The sequence below is a fragment of the Carcharhinus amblyrhynchos genome, chromosome 8 (assembly GCF_965287045.1).
Source record: "Carcharhinus amblyrhynchos chromosome 8, sCarAmb.v2.hapA, whole genome shotgun sequence".
NCBI lineage: Eukaryota > Metazoa > Chordata > Chondrichthyes > Carcharhiniformes > Carcharhinidae > Carcharhinus > Carcharhinus amblyrhynchos.
Window position 1 is genome coordinate 115,171,314 of NC_137331.1, and position 17,476 is coordinate 115,188,789.

At 46.6% G+C, this 17,476-nt stretch overlaps 1 protein-coding gene across 4 annotated transcripts in view; it reads right to left on the reverse strand.

Annotated features, from left to right (window-relative positions):
* LOC145346851 (protein spire homolog 1-like) overlaps positions 1–17,476 on the reverse strand; it is a 232,187-nt gene that overhangs the window by 82,270 nt on the left and 132,441 nt on the right. For all 4 annotated transcript variants that reach the window (XM_080194683.1, XM_080194681.1, XM_080194682.1 and 1 more), the window contains exons 5-6: positions 16,967–17,047; positions 11,370–11,534 (exon numbers count right to left, since the gene is read on the reverse strand). In XM_080194683.1, the coding sequence (XP_080050809.1) occupies positions 11,370–11,534; positions 16,967–17,047 (246 nt within the window). The remainder of the gene's footprint in view (positions 1–11,369; positions 11,535–16,966; positions 17,048–17,476) is intronic.

Sequence of the window (17,476 nt, forward strand, 5' to 3'; positions counted from 1 at the left end):
AATATTTAAACAAAAAAGAGTGGCAAAAATAAACATTGGTTCTTTAGAGGATGGGAAGGGCGATGTAATAACTTGAAATGAGAAAATGGCTGAGGCATTGAACAGGTATTTTGTGTCGATCTTCACAGTGGAAGACACAAATAACATGCCAAAAATTGATGACAGGAAGTCTATGGCAGATGAGAACCTAGAAACTATCATTATTACAAAAGAGGTAGTGTTGGGCAAGTTAATGGGGGGGGCTAAAGGTAGACAAGTCTCCTGGTCCTGATGGAATGCATCCCAGGGTACTAAAAGAGATGGCGGGAGAAATAACAAATGCACTAGTGATAATTTGCCAAAATTTGCTGGACTCTGGGGTGGTTCCCGCAGATTGGAAAACAGCAAATATGACGCCAGTGTATAAAAAAGGTAGACAAAAGGCAGGTAACTATAGGCTGGTTAGCTTAACTTCTGTAGTAAGGAAAATGCTTGAATCTATCATCAAGGAAGAAATAGTGAGACATCTGGATATAAATTGTCCTATTGGTAAGACACAGCATGGGTTCATGAAGGACAAGTGACTAATTTGGTGGAATTCTTTGAGAACATTACATGTGCAGTGGATAATGGGGAACCTATGGATGTGGTGTATCTGGATTTCCAGAAGGCATTTGACAAAGTGCTGCACCAAAGACTGCTACATAAGATAAAGGTGCCAGTGTTGCGAGTAATGTATTAGCATGGATAGTGGATTGGTTAACTAACAGGAAGCAAAGAGTGGAGGTAAATGGGTGTCTTTCTGGTTGGTGATCAGTGACTAGTGGTGTGTCTCAGTGTTGGGACCACAATTGTTTACGATTTGCATAGATGATTTGGAGTTGGGGACTAAGTGTAGTGCGTCAAAATTCACAAATTACACTAAGATGAGCGGTAGAGCAAAATGTGCAGAGGATGCTGAAAGTCTGCAAAGAGATATAGATAGTCTAAGTGGGTGAGGGTCTGGAAGTACAATGTTAGTAAATGTGAGGTCATCCATTTTGGTAGGAATAACAGCAAAATGTACCATTATTTAAATGGTTAAAAATTGCAGCATGCTGCTGTGCAGAGGGACCTGGGTGTCCTTGTGCAAGGATCACAAGGAGTTGGTTTGCAGGTACAGCAGGTAATTAAGAAGGCAAATGGAATTTTGTCCTTCACTGAAAGAGGGATGGAGTTTAAAAACAGCGCGATTACGTGGCAGCTGTATAAGGTGCCGGTGAGGCCATGCCTGGAGTACCGTGTACAGTTTTGATATACTGGCACTGGAGGGGTTGCAGAGGAGATTCACTAGGTTGATTCCGGAGTTGATTTATGAGGAGACACTGAGTAGACTGGGACTATACTAATTGGAATTCAGAAGAATGAGGGGAGATCTTATAGAAACATATAAGATTATGAAGGGAATAGATAAGATAGAAGCAGGGAACTTGTTGCCACTGGCGGGTGAAACTAGAACAAGGGGGCATAGCCTCAAAATAAGGGGGAGCAGATTTAGAACCAAGTTGAGGAGGAACTTCTTCACACAAAGGGTTGTGAATCTGTGGAATTTCCTGCCCAGTGAATCAGTTGAGGCTACCTCATAAGAACATAAGAACATAAGAAATAGGAGCAGGAGTAGGCCATCTAGCCCTTCGAGCCTGCCCCGCCATTCAATAAGATCATGGCTGATCTGTTGTGGCTCAGTTCCACTTTCCCGCCCTCTCCCCATAACCCTTAATCCCCTCTCTTATCAAGAACCCATCAACCCGCTTCTTAAAAATATTTAGCGAGGCAGCCTCCACCACTTCAACGGGCAGAGAATTCCAGAGATTCACCACCCTTTGAGTGAAGAAGTTCCTCCTCAACTCCGTTCTAAACCGCCTCCCCTTTATCTTGAGGCTGTGCCCCCTAGTCCTACTGTCTTTTTTGAGCGGGAAGAGTCTCTCCACCTCTATCCTATCCATCCCATTCATCATCTTATACGTCTCAATGAGATCTCCCCTCATTCTTCTAAACTCTAACGAGTACAAGCCTAGTTTATTCAGCCTCTCCTCATAGCTCAATCCCCTCAACTCCGGTATCAGCCTAGTAAACCTCCTCTGCACTCCCTCCAGGGCCAAAATATCCTTGCGCAGGTGCGGCGCCCAAAACTGCACACAGTACTCCAGCTGCGGCCTCACCAATGCCCTATACAGCTGCAGCAAGACCTCCCTACTTTTATATTCAATCCCCCTCGCTATGAAGGCCAGCATCCCATTCGCCTTCCTGACCACCTGCTGCACCTGCAAGCTGGGTTTTTGCGACTCATGCACAAGGACCCCGAGGTCCCTCTGCACCGTCGCCTGCTGCAGTTTTTCGCCACGTAAGTAATAGTCCTTCCTACCATTCTTCCTACCAAAGTGGACCACCTCACACTTGCCAACATTAAATTCCATTTGCCATTTCCTGGCCCATTCGCCCAGCCTATCTAGATCCTTCTGCAGACTCTCCACACCCTCCGCACAATTTGCCTTTCCCCCAATCTTGGTGTCATCAGCAAATTTCGACACCCTGCACTCGGTTCCCTCCTCCAGATCATCTATGTAAATGGTAAATAGCTGAGGCCCCAGCACCGACCCCTGGGGCACCCCACTAGTCACCAACCGCCAATCCGAATAGCACCCATTGACCCCCACTCTCTGCCTCCTATGAATGTTTTTCAGGCAAGGATAGATAAATTTTTGAACAGTACAGGAATTAAGGGTTATGGTGAGCGGGCGGGTAAGTGGAGCTGAGTTCACAAAAAGATCAGCCATGATCTTATTGAATGGCAGAGCAGGCTCGAGGGGCCAGATGACCTACTCCTGCTCCTAATTCTTACGTTCTAAGAGTGATAGAGGTGGGACCCTCACAACATTTAAGAAGCATTTAGATGAGCTTCTGAAACACCATAGGTAAAGGTGCTGGAAACCAGGGTAGAATAGAGTAGATAGATGTTTGATGGTTGGAGCTGATGCAAAAGGCCAAAGAGACGCTTTCTGTGCTGTAGAATTTTATAACCGTCAAACAATGCATTCCAGACCCGAACCAGTTGTTGTGTGAAAAAGTTTTTTCTCACGTCACCTCACCTTTCCTGCCCTATCTATAAAGACCATAAGAACACATAAAACAGAAGCAGGAGTAGACCATACAGCCCCTTGAGCTGCTCTAGCTTTCAGTAGCTGATATCTTACATCATCTTTCCCCGGCTCCTCGGTTCATCAAGCGATGCCTTGAGAAAGGATCTTTTTCTTGACTCTGTTGTACAGATGACTGATCTCACCATGTGAATCTGGGACCTCTCTCACCTAAGACCATAAGATGTAGGAGCAGAACAAACTATTTGGCCCATCAAGTCTGCTCTGCCATTCAGTCATGACTGATAAGTTTCTCAATCCTACTCTCCTACTTTTCCCCCTTAATCATTGATCTCTTTACCAATCAAGAACCTATCTCTCTGTCTTAAATACGCTCAGTGACCTGGCCTCTAAAACTTCTCAATGGCAATGAATTCCATCAATTCACTGCCCTCTGGCTAAAGAAAATCCTCCTTATCTCAGTTGTAAAGGGTTGTCCTCTTTACTGTGAGGCTGTGCCCTCAGATCCTAGTCTCTCCAACTAATGGAAACATCTATGCAGAGGGCTTGAACCTCATGGTAACTGGAAGGGAAAATCTCCCTGTAATGCTGCAGACTCAACCAGAGCAACGGGGAGAGAATCCCGTGGACACAATCCTAGCGCAGGTATGGGAATCACAGACCCTGCCTTCTTATTGCAGCTCATTACCAACTTGGGACTAACTAGAGAGAGGCTGGAAGCACATCTGATTAAATTAACTAATGGCATTTCAATAAAACAGCCAATGTTTTAAAACCAGAAGGATTATCACTCCCCACATCGTCTTTCTCTAGAGAGGCCTCCAGCCAAGCTGACTGGAAAATGCGTTCCAATCTAATTGGAGGCATGTGGCACATCAATGGTGTTAGACTAACACAAATACTTCCAACTAATTTTAATTTTAATTAGACTGCGGCAGACTCAAAACAGATCAGTGTGTGTTAACCATGCGGTGGAGAGAGTCCAGTACAAGTCACAGAAATAAGTTTAAAATGTAAATAAAATGTAAACGCCTGATGGAAAAAGGGAGTTACCAAAGTACGAAGGAGTTGTGATTTGTCTTATTTTCCAAGCTGCCCTTCCCCTCTGTTCTCTTTTTCCTATTTACAGGTTTGACTTTACAATGGAGGGAAGGTCATTGATGACACTGACAGTGGCTGTTTGAGTAGCTCCTGCAGTGATGTCCTGAGGTTGAGATGATTGACCTGGAACAAACACAACCACATTCCCTTGTGCTGGTAAGACTCCAGGGAATGGACAGATTCACCCTGATCTCCAATGACTTTAATTCTGTCAGCTCCTTGATGCCACACTCAGTCAAAAAAAATGCCTTTATATCAAGGGCAGTCACTCTCAAAACACCACTTGGGTTGAGCTCAATGAAGTTCTTTGGAGGAAACAGTAAGATTCAGCAAGTTTGAAGAAGCAGCAGAAATACGGCAATTGTTGTTAAAACATGAATTCCTTTATTCTCCAGGTGAAGAGTCATCCAGGCTCCAAATGTTGGCTCCATTCTCTCTCCACAAATGCTTTCAGAACTACTGAGATTTTCCAGCATTTTCTGTTTTTGCTTCATTTCTCTAGTTGCCTGAACTAGCTGCTCTTTAAATCTCTGTACTTGTTTTCTTACCTGTTACATCATGGTATGGCTTTTCTTATAGCAAAGCTGAGAGAGGGGTTCCGGCTATAGCCTTCTAAACCAACTGCTTCCAGCAGAGCTCTGAGGGCTGCCTTCTCTTTCACTATCTATAACCCACTGCACTGGCTTCCAGTTAAACTAAGAAAAAAGAAACTCCCCTATGGAAAGTGATCCCTGGTTATTGAGCAATGACTTCTACTTCTCCAAGCTTTTCTTAGCTTTTCGCGCTGTATCCTCTCAATAGAAGGACAGTTTGAATTGAAACCAAAACCCCCACACAGACGAACAGCTTTCACGAGGGTGGGAAAAGGAGGAGATGTAATGGAAAAAACAAACAGAAGGGAAAGGCAGCATGGAAAACAAGACAAATCACAACTCGGTTGGATTTTGGTAATTACCAGTTTCCATCAGGCATTTATATTTTATTTACATTTCAAACCTATTTCTGAGAGTCTCATACTAGACTGTTTCCACTGCATGGTTAACACACACTGATCTGTTTTGAATCTGCTATTGGAACTATTTGTCTTAGTTTAGCACCATTGATGTGCCACATGCCTCCAATTAGATTGGAATGCATCTTCCAATCAGCTTGGCTGGAGGCCTCTCTAGAGAAAGACGATATGGGGAATGATAATCCTTCTGGTTTTAAAACATTGGCTGTTTTATTGAAATACCATTAGTTAATTTAATCAGATGTGCTTCCAGTCTCTCTCTAGTCCCAAGTTGGTAATGAGCTGCAATAAGAAGGCAGGGTCTGTGATTCCCATACCTGCACTAGGATTGTGTCCACGGGATTCTCTCCCTGTTGCACTTGTTGAGTCTGCAGCATTAGGGGAGATTCTCTCTTCCAATTACCATGAGGTGTGCAAAGATGATGTAGCTAACAGCTTTCCAATGGTTGAGTGAGTCCTGCAATTGCAAAGAAAGCAATACAACTCTTGCTTCCATGATTTTCTAACAGTGCGCGTCACTTTTTTCCAAGGTTTGTACAATCCTCTTGCTTTCTCCATTAGCTCTTGGCCAACAGGGTGAGGCGGACCCGGCTAGTTTGTAAACCTTATGAACTCACCACTGTTAAATGGGGGTCCATTGTAACATCCCATCATTTCAGAGAGTCCCAAAGACCTGCACAAGCTTTGGGATAACTGCGTTTGTTGGGGTCGACATAATGGTTTCCATGACTAGGGATCTGCTGAAGCCTTGGCTGACAACAAGCAGGTGTTAGCTAGTGTGCAAGTCTGTGAAATCCACACCAACTTCAATCCATGGGTCCTGGAGGTAGTTCAGGCATCTTGTGAGGGTCGGGAATGAAGTGGCTATGGAATGATGAGCCCTAACAGATCCTGCTGTTCCTGCACATTTGTCAGATCTGCCCAGTTTGCAATGGTTTCAAATTCCTATGGATCAGGCGATAGCCTTTCCTGCTGAACACATGACTGAAGAATTCAATTCTGCTTTCACTCAATAAGCACTTGTAGTTGTCCAAAGTGAGGTTAAGTTCTGTAATCACTGTAAGCGTGTCTTAATTTCACTTAGGTGCAACCCTAGATAAAGAACAAAGAACACTACAGCACAGGAACAGGCCCTTCGGCCCTCCAAGCCTGTGCTGACACTGATGCCTCTCTAATCTAATATTTTCTTGCCTTTACGTGGTCCATATCCCTCTATTCCCTGCCTCTTTGTGTATCTATCCAGATGCCTCTTCAGCATTGTTATAGAATCTGCTTCCACCTCCTCCACCAGCATTCCAGGCATTCACCACCCTCTGAGTGAAAAACCTGCCCCTTACCTCTCTTTTAAACTTCTCCCTTCTCACCCTCAACCTATGCCCCTGAGTAACTGACCCTTTGACCCTGGGAAAAAGACTCTGACTATCCACTCTATCCGAGCCTGTCATAACTTTGTAAACCTCTATCAGGTCCCCCCTCATCCTCCGATGCTCCAATGAAAACAATCCAAGTTTGTTCAACCTTTCTTCATAGTCCATATCCTCCAAACCAGGCAACTTCCCGGTAAATCTCTTCTGCACCCTTTCCAATACTTCAACATCCTTCCGGTAGTGTGGGTGACCAGAATGGTACACAATACTCCAAATGCAGCGTAACCAAAGTCTTATACAGCTGCAACGTGATTTTCCAATTCCTGTACTCAACACCCCGACTGATGAAGGCCAGTATGCCGTAGGCCTGCTTGACCGTCTTGTCCACCCGAGTTGCCACCTTCAGGAAACTGTGGACCTGCATGTCTAGATCCCTCTGTATGGAATACTGGTGCAGGATGGGTTGGCGACGGGGGGTGGCTTTGTGAGTGTGTGAGTTCAGAGTGATGAGAAAGGTGACTTTCCCTGGGGAATGAAGGGGATCATTTATCCTCTGCCTGCACTGGGTGGCTGTCCTCTTTGGTAGGCTTTTGGTGCTCACCTGCGCTGCCAGGGCCTCTCATTTCGGGCTGGTCACATTGGTTGTAATGGACTTTGCAGCAGGTCTCCACTGCTTCCAGTAAGCACTGGAGAGAGGAGGCACTGAATTTGGGCAGAGTATATTTGGAAGCCATGATGTTGCAGCAGCTTTCAATCCCTTTGAGAAACCAGCTCTGTTTAGGGCCTGTAGCGATGGCGCCGGGATTACAAATGGCCCAAGGACACAGTGGGGCAGGCAACTCAGAGACAATCCAACACAAAACCCATGCCTCTCATAAAATGGTGCGAATGGCAGAAAATGTTACCACTGCCAGCAATGGGTCAAATGCCAATTTCCCCACTTGCTTTCGGACTTCGTTGATTTCACAGGAAATTCCAGCCTAGGATTCAGCGAAACTCAGGTGCAAGTGAGCGGAGAGACACTCAGATCTGCCACAATGCAACAAGGGCAGTCAGTGCCAAAGCCAGTCGGATGCAGTCTCAAGCACGGTGTTAATGCTTGTCTGGCTACGTTGCTGAAGATACATGGGTGACGGGCATTGATTGATTAAGGGCATAATGACAGAGTTCACTGGGATACACAGGGTGGCACAGTGGAGCAATGGTTAGAACTGCTGCCTCACAGCGCCAGAGTCCCCGGTTCGATTCCCGGCTTGAATCACTGTCAATGCAGAATCTACACATTCTCGCCGTGTCCACGTGGGTTTCCTCTGGAAGCTCCGGTTTCCTCCCACAGTCCAAAGATGTGTGGGTTAAATGAATTGGCTATGCTAAATTGACCCTTAGTGTCTGGGGACTAGCTTGGGTAAATCCACGGGGTCATGGGCATAAGGCCTGAGTGGGATTGTGGTCGGTGCAGACTCGATGGGCCGAATAGCCTCTTCTGCACTATGATTCTATGATATAGTGTCAATAGATAAGAGGCAGAGATATGTAGTGCTACACCCTGGAAATAAACCTACTATCAAGGAAAGGATGTTATGTCTTCTTCCACTTGGATCATTTAACACATGTCTCCACCTCAGAGCAAACATGAAGGGCTGTGGAAACAGAATCATAGAATCCCTACAGTGCAGAAGGAGGTCATTCAAAATTAAAGTTTATTTATTAGTGACAAGTAAGGCTTACATTAACACGGCAATGAAGTAACAGTGAAATTCTGTGGCGACTAGGGGAATTTGGCCCATCCAGTCTGCACTGACAACAATCCTACACAGGCCCTATCCTTGTAACACTGCATAACCCTCCTGACACTAAGGGTTACTCCCACCTATACCTGTTCCCCGTAATCCCAAGTATTTACCCTGCTTGTCCCCCTAAGGTACACATCTTGCGACACCGGGTCAATTTAGCACGGCCAATCAACCTGCCCTGCACATCGTTGGACTCTGGGGGGGGAAACCGGAGCACCCGGAGGAAACCCACACAGACACGGGGAGAACGGGCAGACTCCACACAGATAGTGATCCGAGATCGGAATTGAACCTGGGTCCCTGGCATTGTGAGACAGCAGTGCTAACCACTGTGCTGCCCTGGTGAAACGGCAGAGAGGGCCACCCTTCTGACCCAACCCCACTTCAGCAGCAGTTAAACAGGATGTTTGGACTTGGACTGATCCGTCCATTACAGGCTAACAAATGTGTGACAAAGCGATTGAAAACCTAGATTGATTTTCCTGAGAAAAGCGGCATGGTGGCACAGTGGTTAGCACCGCTGCCTCACAGTGCCAGGGATCCGGGTTCGATTCCCAGCTTAGGTCACTATGTGTGCGGAGTTTGCACATTCTCCCTGTGTCTGCGTGGGTTTCCTCCGGGTGCTCCGGTTTCCTCCCACAGTCTGAAAGATGTGCTGGTTAGGTGCACTGGCCATGCTAAATCCTCCCTCAGTGTACCCGAACAGGTGGGTAGGGGATTTTCACAATAGCTTCATTGCAGTTTTAACATAAGCCTATTTGTGACACCAATAAATAAACTTTTTTTTAAAAAAAGAATTTCTCCTTTTTTGTGAACATGCCTTTGTATCAGTATCCCCTATAGTTTCCACCCACGTGCAAATTCCGCCTGTCACCACTATTATCAGACCAACCAGCACCAATAGCTGGTAAACATAGATTGAAGATATTACCATTCTAATATCAGTCCATAATTACAGCAAGCTAACTCACACCTGAAACATTCCCCTGGTATTGAAACAGCGAGAAGCATTTGGAACAAAGTTGAGTTTGTAGAGACAAAGGGATCAGGGTTTTCAGAATGCTGCGGTTATGGAGAGGAATGACTTTTATTGTGTCCAGTGACCTTTTCACACCCTCAACTTTCCTTGCATTCTTTCGACTGGCCAACTGCACTGCTTAGCACGAGATAATACGTTGGTCTAAACCCACTTCATTCAGTCCAGTACTGCTAACTGCGTCACAGTACAGAGTTACCATACTGAAATGGAGCCAGGCACTGACTGTACAATTGACGTAGATCGCCGGGTTCTTGTTTAAAAAAAAAACAATCAAAATCTCATTTTCATTTTGACTATAATTAACTACAGCCCTCCGAAAGTGGCCTCTGTCACACAGATTAAACACTGCTCGGTGACTGGAACAAAGACAGGATAGCTTTAGAGGTTGTTGTGATTGTATATGCAAATATGTATGTCATATGAGGAATTGTGTGACTTCTGCTGCAGATAGATACGTGCAGGATGCTGAGAAATAAACCACTAAAACATTAATATTCAGCACACATTGTAAACGTAAACAAGGCAGTAAAAATCCCCAGGTCTTTAACTATTCCCTTTCCAATAAAAATTCCAACACTTGATGACTGATTAATTGTTGCAACATCAAAGCCCAAAGATTTTAACCCTGGGTTTGCCAGGAGCTCCCACCAGGCAACATTTGGACGCTTTGCAGAGGTTCCAGAGAAAACTGCCGAATTCGGGGGGGGGGACAGGGGAGACGCACTCTTATTTCAGCCAGGCCCATCAATGACCCTTAAGCGCACACATGCATGGACACACGTGCATGCACACACAAGAACATTCACAATGCACACATGGGCACACGCTGGTGCGCGCACACACACACACACACTTGCGCACACATGAACATTCACATCATATGCACAGTTGAACGCAAACACACATGCACATACATATGTACGCGCACACTCGCATGTGCGCTCATGCATGCACACACACATGCACACATAAGCACACGCACACACAGACATACATACACGCGCACACAGACGCACATGCATGCGCACACAGACACACAAATGCGCACACAGACACACAAATGCACGCGCACACACAGACACACAAATGCACGCGCACACACAGACACACACGCACGCGCACACACAGACACACACACGCACGCACACAGACACACACGCACGTGCACACACAGACACACAAATGCATACGCACACACAAACACACAAATGCACGCGCACACACAGACACACACAAATGCACGCGCACACACAGACACACACAAATGCACGCGCACACACAGACACACACAAATGCACGCGCACACACAGACACACACAAATGCACGCGCACACACAGACACACACAAATGCACGCGCACACACAGACACACACAAATGCACGCGCACACACAGACACACACAAATGCACGCGCACACACAGGCACACACAAATGCACGCGCACACACAGGCACACACAAATGCACGCGCACACACAGACACACACAAATGCACGCGCACACACAGATACACACAAATGCACACGCACACACAGACACACAAATGCACGCGCACACACAGACACACAAATGCACGCGCACACACAGACACACACAAATGCACGCGCACACACAGATACACACAAATGCACGCGCACACACAGGCACAAATGCACACGCACACACAGACACACAAATGCACACGCACACAGACACACAAATGCACGCGCGCACACAGACACACAAATGCACGCGCACACACAGACACACAAATGCACGCACACACAGACACACAAATGCACGCACACACAGACACACAAATGCACGCGCACACACAGACACACAAATGCACGCGCACACACAGACACACAAATGCACGCGCACACACAGATACACAAATGCCTGCGCACACTTCCTAACTAAGCAGCGCTCGATGCCAGGCAGTTTGGTAGCAATGACTCACCATGACTTTGCGGAGGGTGTACCTTCTGGATCGGATATCGTCCATGAGCATTTCGTACGGGGTGAGCTGGTACTCTATAGGCAGCGGATTGTATTGTCGCTCTTGCACCTTCTTCAGCTTCACACCATTCCGCAAATCTCTCATCACTTGCACCCAGAAGCAGGCCTGAAAGTGGAAGACAGCTCCCTTACTGTTAGAAGCCACAATCCTGTAAAACCTCCGGAATGAAAGGAGAAGGGGTTTGATGATGTTTTGGAAATGATGCCATGATGAAGCACCTCTGTGCCTCCATTGGAGAGGCAGGGAACCACCACAGTGACCAGAGGACTGTCTCCAACTGGACATGGGCTGGAGTCTACTCCAGGAGCAGAAAACAGGAAAAAGAAGAAAACAGGCGGCAGGTTGATATAGTGGTTAGCACTGCTGCCTCACGATGTCAGGGACCCAGGTTCAATTCCAGCTTAGGTCACCGTCTGTGTGGAGCCTGCACGTTCTCCCCGTGTCTGCGTGGGTTCCCTCCCAGTGCTCCAGTGCAGGTTAGGTGGATTGCCCATGCTAAATTGCCTCTTAGTGTCCCAAGAGATGTAGGTTAGATGGATTAGCCATTGTAAATATACAGGGATGTGGGGATAGGGCAGGGAAATGTGCAGAGATATGGGGATGGCGGGGGGAGGGGGTGGGCCTGGATGGATGCTCTTTTGGAGAGTCGGTGCAGACTCAATGGGCCGAATGGCCTCCTTCTGCACTGTGGGGTTCTATGGTACACAAAACCTGAACAAAAGGCTTAACTATTAAGGGAGATGATGTGGCTGAATAATCTGAATGGTGGGGGGTTATCCTCAGTTTTGTGGAGGGATTATGAAAAACTGAGACTGTTCTCCTTCGAGCTGGTAAGATTAAGGGGAGATTTAAAGGAGATGGGGGGAACTGGTTCACTGGTGAGTGTGTCAGGAAGCTGAGGACACGGATTTAAGATAATTTGCAAAACAGAGAAGAGGTGAATTTTTTATTTTACCCAGCACGCTGTCACAAGCTGGAATGCACTGCCTGAAAGACTCAATATAATCTTCAAAAGGGAATAAACTTGAAAAGGAAAGATCTGTAGGGCAATGGGGAGGAGCACAGGGTTAACTGGATAGCTCTTTCACAGAGCTGGTACACGCATGATGGGCCTAATGGCACTGTGACATTCTCAGATATCACAATAATCAAGTCAGAGGGTTTGAGTTCAAATCCTACTGCAGCAAACTGGGAAATTTAATTCATTAAATCTGGTGAATTTGAGGCTGAAACCAGAAGGATATCAAGTGATCTCAAAAATCTAGTTAAGTCCTTAAGGGAAGGGAATCTTCCATCACTGCCTGGTTTAGTCCGTAAATGGTTGAAAGCTTCAGGTTTCTAGATGTCCTGATCAACAACAACCTGTCCTGATCGCCCCCATGCTGACACTATAGTTAAGAAAGCCCACCAACGCCTCTACTTTCTCAGAAGACTAAGGAAATTTGGCATATCTGATAGGACTCTCACCAACTTTACAGATGCACCATAAAAAGCATTTTTCCTGGTTGTAAGATAGCTTGGTACGGCTCCTGCTTTGTCCCAAATCACAAGAAATTCCAAAGGGTTGCGAATGAAGCCCAATCCACCACGCAAACCAGCCTCCCATCCATTGACTCTGTCTGCACTTCCCACTGCTTTAGAAAAGCAGCCAGTATAATTAAGGACCACACGCACCCCAGACAAGCAGGAGCCATACCAAGCTGTGATACAGCAAGGAAGTTTGGACACTTTGCGGAGGCTGCAGAGAAAATTGCCGAATAGAACGGGGGGTGGGGGCCACTCATATTTCAATGGGGCCCCTCTGTGACCCTTAAGCAGAGGCAGCGGAAAATGAGCCCCATGGAGTATGAGCTCCCTGATTGAGGTGATGATTGCCTGCCCAATCAGGGAGTCTCACCTCTGTATATATAAGGAGTGTCAGGTCTACTCTGCACCTGAAGCACTCCTAGGAGTGGAAATAAGTTTGTAAATAAAGGGAACCCGGTGAAGGGACACTGGCCTCTGAGGAGTTATTTCAGGCACCTTCTCCAACCTCCCTTATCTGTCCACAGTGCTTGAAGGCACTGCCACACCCCGAATTTGTGACCATCTTTATGGCAGCTCCATTTGTCCCCATCAGCCCCCATCCCTATCCCCCTCCCTCCCACAACCACCACACTCCTGTCACAGGAGTGGAATGGTCCTAATGGAATTGTCAAATGACCCCCCCCTCCCCTTCCCTTGTGACTCGGACCATAGTAGTCCCTCCTCCACACATGGAGAGTAACGCCTGGCATTGCTGCTCCCTTATCCACACGGCACTTTCTCCAGGAGTTTCAAACTGCTGATCCTGTGCTTGTGAACAGTGATGCTCAGTCTTCATATGTCAAAACACAAAAACTTGGTTATCCCTCAGCTGTGTCATGTGTTGGATTAAACACTGTTTATGAGTCGGTCAACAGCACACTCTTTGTTCGACTCTCCCATGTTGTTTAGCTGATTGATAGCAGATACATTTGGACAAGTTTCAGCAAAGAATTAGGCACGGGTTCACCATGAGCAATGTCCTATCCAGGGAGATGGGTTAAAGATCCGGGAGGCAGAAGTTCAAATCCCATCACGGCCACTGGAGAATTTAAGTTCAGCTAATAAATATTTCTGAAATAAAGAGCTGGTATCAACGATGATGGCCATGTAACTACAGGATAATTGTAAAAGCCCCACTGGATTCACTGATGTTCTTTAATGAGGTAAATCTGCTAGATTTACGTAGTTTGGGCTCTAGGTCCACAGCAACGTGGTTGACATTTAATTACCCTCTGAAATAGTCAGCCAAGGGCAATAGGGACAGGCAATAAATACTGGCCTTTTCCCTGACGCTCACGTCCCAAAAATGTTCAACAGAAAGTAATAGCTGCTTGTGAAGGTTTGATAATGAAACACAGGCTTCTCTCTTCTCCCTTCAGCTGGTGAATGCCTTGTTGTCCACGTCCAGCTTTCCACTCTCCTTATATAAGTAACTGTTGATTTTGGCACTGTTATGTATGACTGTGATGTGGAGATGCCGGTGTCGGACTAGGGTAAGCAGAGAGAAAAGTCTCTCAACACCAGGTTAAAGTCCAGCAGGTTTATTCGGTGGCTTGTGCTACCAAAGCTGGTGTTAGCTTGTTACGGTTACGTATGGACAGAGTTCAGGCTGCTTCTCGGCAGGTGAAAGAAGAATGAACTCGGGCTGAGGGGGTGAAGCAATGTTACAGACAGTAGGAGTCAGCGGTTGGATGTGGAGTCTATGAGAAGTCATAGAGTGGAATTTAATGCTCCCTCGAGGCAGATTTGGAGGCGGGGGCAGGGCCTTTTATTGGTGAGGTTGATACCTGACACCTTCCTGCCTCTGCCCTATTTACATCCCGGGCAGTCGGGCAAGAAGACATTTGGAACACCCCACCACCAACTGAGGTCCACTCGGCGTCCCCGTCCCGCCACTGATCGCATTCAATCAGTGCGAGGAAGACAAAAAGAAATGTCTGTCTTGTTTGTGGGCTTCCTTGTCCCTGACTGGTGCTGGGTCTCTGGTGGGTGCACTGTCGAGAGAGCTGCCATTGCTCCCAGAAACACTACCAGCTTCTGATTGGCCAGCAGCTGTCCACTCCTGGGTGGGTCCTTGATTCCAGGGAAGACCCATTGCTGGCCACTGAAGTGCCTGTTCCCACATGAGGCACTGAGGGATTCTCACCAGCTCTCCAGCGAGCAGGCAAGACTCCAGCCACCTGGATTAAATATCACCATTTGAGTCAAAACAACACAGGTCATTTGGTCCATCAACTCCATGCTGGATTTCAGTACAGCAATCCAGTCAGCCCTATTTACCTGCTCCCCGTAGCATCCCAAGTTTAAATTCCTTATCTATCCAATTTCCGCTACCCCTCCTGTGTGCATTCCAGGTCAATATTGGGGCAGCATGGTGGCACAATGGTTAGCACTACTGCCTAACAGTGCCAGGGACCTGGGTTCGATTGCTAGCTTGGGTCAGCATGTGGAGTTTGCACGTTCTCCCCCGTGTCTGTGTGGGTTTCCTCCTGGTGCTCTGGTTTCCTCCCACAGTCCAAAGATGTGCGGGTTAGGTGGATTGGCCATGCTAAATTGCCCATTAGTGTCAGGGGGACCAACTAGGATAAATGTATGGGGTTATGGGGGTAGGGTCTGGGTGGGATTGTGTAGATTCAATGGACCGAATAGCCTCCTTCTGTACTGTAGGATTATACAAATCTCACTCTGTGTAAAAGAGATGCTTCTCACGTTTCACCCTGCATTCCTTGCCCAAAAATCTTTAATTTGTCTCTCCTTGTACTTGCAGCCAATGGAAACTACTTTTCTTTCCCTATCCTAATCTTTAGGGGACACAGTGGTAATATCACTGGATTAGGAATCCAAAGGCCCATGACATTCCGTGGACATGGATTCAGGTCCCATCAATGGATTTAATTAATAAATCTGGGAAATAAAGCTAGTCTATCATTAATAGTCTCTCAAATCAACCTGGTTCACTAGCACCCTTTCGGGAAGGTTGTTCTTACCCAGTCTGGTTTACATCCGACTCCAGACCCACAGCCTCTAGACCGCTCGGCTTTCAATCAATCCACCTCTTACGCTTCTAAACTCCAGGGGGTACAAGCCAAGCCCAAACAACTTTTCTTCATAAGATAACCTGTTTGCTCCTGGAACTGATTTGATGAACCCTCTCTGAACTCATAAGTTCTCTGAACTCTGGTGTCCCCATTCCTGCGCACTCTATAATACTGTGCCATTGCATGTAATATTGCCATTTTTTTAATATTCTTTTTATTGGATGTGGACATCACTGGCTGGGCCACATTTATTGCCCATCCCTAATTGCCCTTGAAGAATCACAGAATCCCTGAAGTGCAGAAGGAGGACATTCAGCCCATCGAGTCTGCACTGACCACAATCCCACCCAGGCCCTTTGCCCGTAACTCCACACATTTATCCTGCTAATCCCTTTGACACCAAGGACCAATTTATGATGGCCAAACAACCTAACCTGCACACCTTTGGACTGTGGGAGGAAACTCACAGTGCAAACTCCAGAGAAGTACAAACTCCACCCAAGCCAGGAACCGAACCCAGGTCGCTGGGGCTGTGCGGCAGCAGTGTTAACCATTGCCCCACTGTGCCTGCCTTCTTGAACTGCCGTACTCCATGTGGTGTAGGTGTGCACCTACAGTACTGTTGGGAAGGGCCTTCCAGTATTTTTACCCACCAACAGTTAAGGAAGGGTGATACAGTTATAAGCCTCTCCCATTTCTGTGCTAAATGTCATCTGCGATTTGACTGCCTGTTCCTCTTGCCTACCGGTGGGTGTCCTATTGGAATTGGTTGAGTGGGGAGGGAAGTTGTTAATATTTATAATTCATCCAAATACATACAACCTGCTCGAGTGTTATACAGCACTATTTATAGACGACTGTACAATACAGAATTTGTGATATTGAAGTATTAAGAGCAAAGAGAGTATTGCCCATCGAACACACGCATCTTACCCAGTCAAAGTTATTGAGCTCACTCAGTTCCATGTTAGGATGGCTGCTTTCGCCCTTGGTATCCAGGAGCTTCTGCAGGTTCTGCCAATCAGAGAACAGATTAAGACAGAGCGCCACAGAATTCTAATGCATAGGAGACGACCACTCAGCCCATCGTGCTGGATCTTTGAAAGAGCAGCCCAATCAGAAACCCATTTCATTGCTTCATTGCACCAGTAAATGGGAGCAATTTGGTCTAATTGCCATGTTACCCAACTTAACTGGAGGAATTCTCCTTCAGGACTGCTCCTGAAATTGGGTAGAATCCCAGCTGGAAACATCAGAGATTCAGACAGTGAAGCCTGCCAGCTGATGGACACCGGACTCCCCGTACTCTCCAACACATCCAATTTTCACGGCTGTCATTTTTTTTGTCAAGGTAATGGAACTGGCTGTTAAATACCAATGTAAAAGCTCACTGGATATACCTGTGCTCAGATATAAACAATCACAAATATTGAGCATCAAATG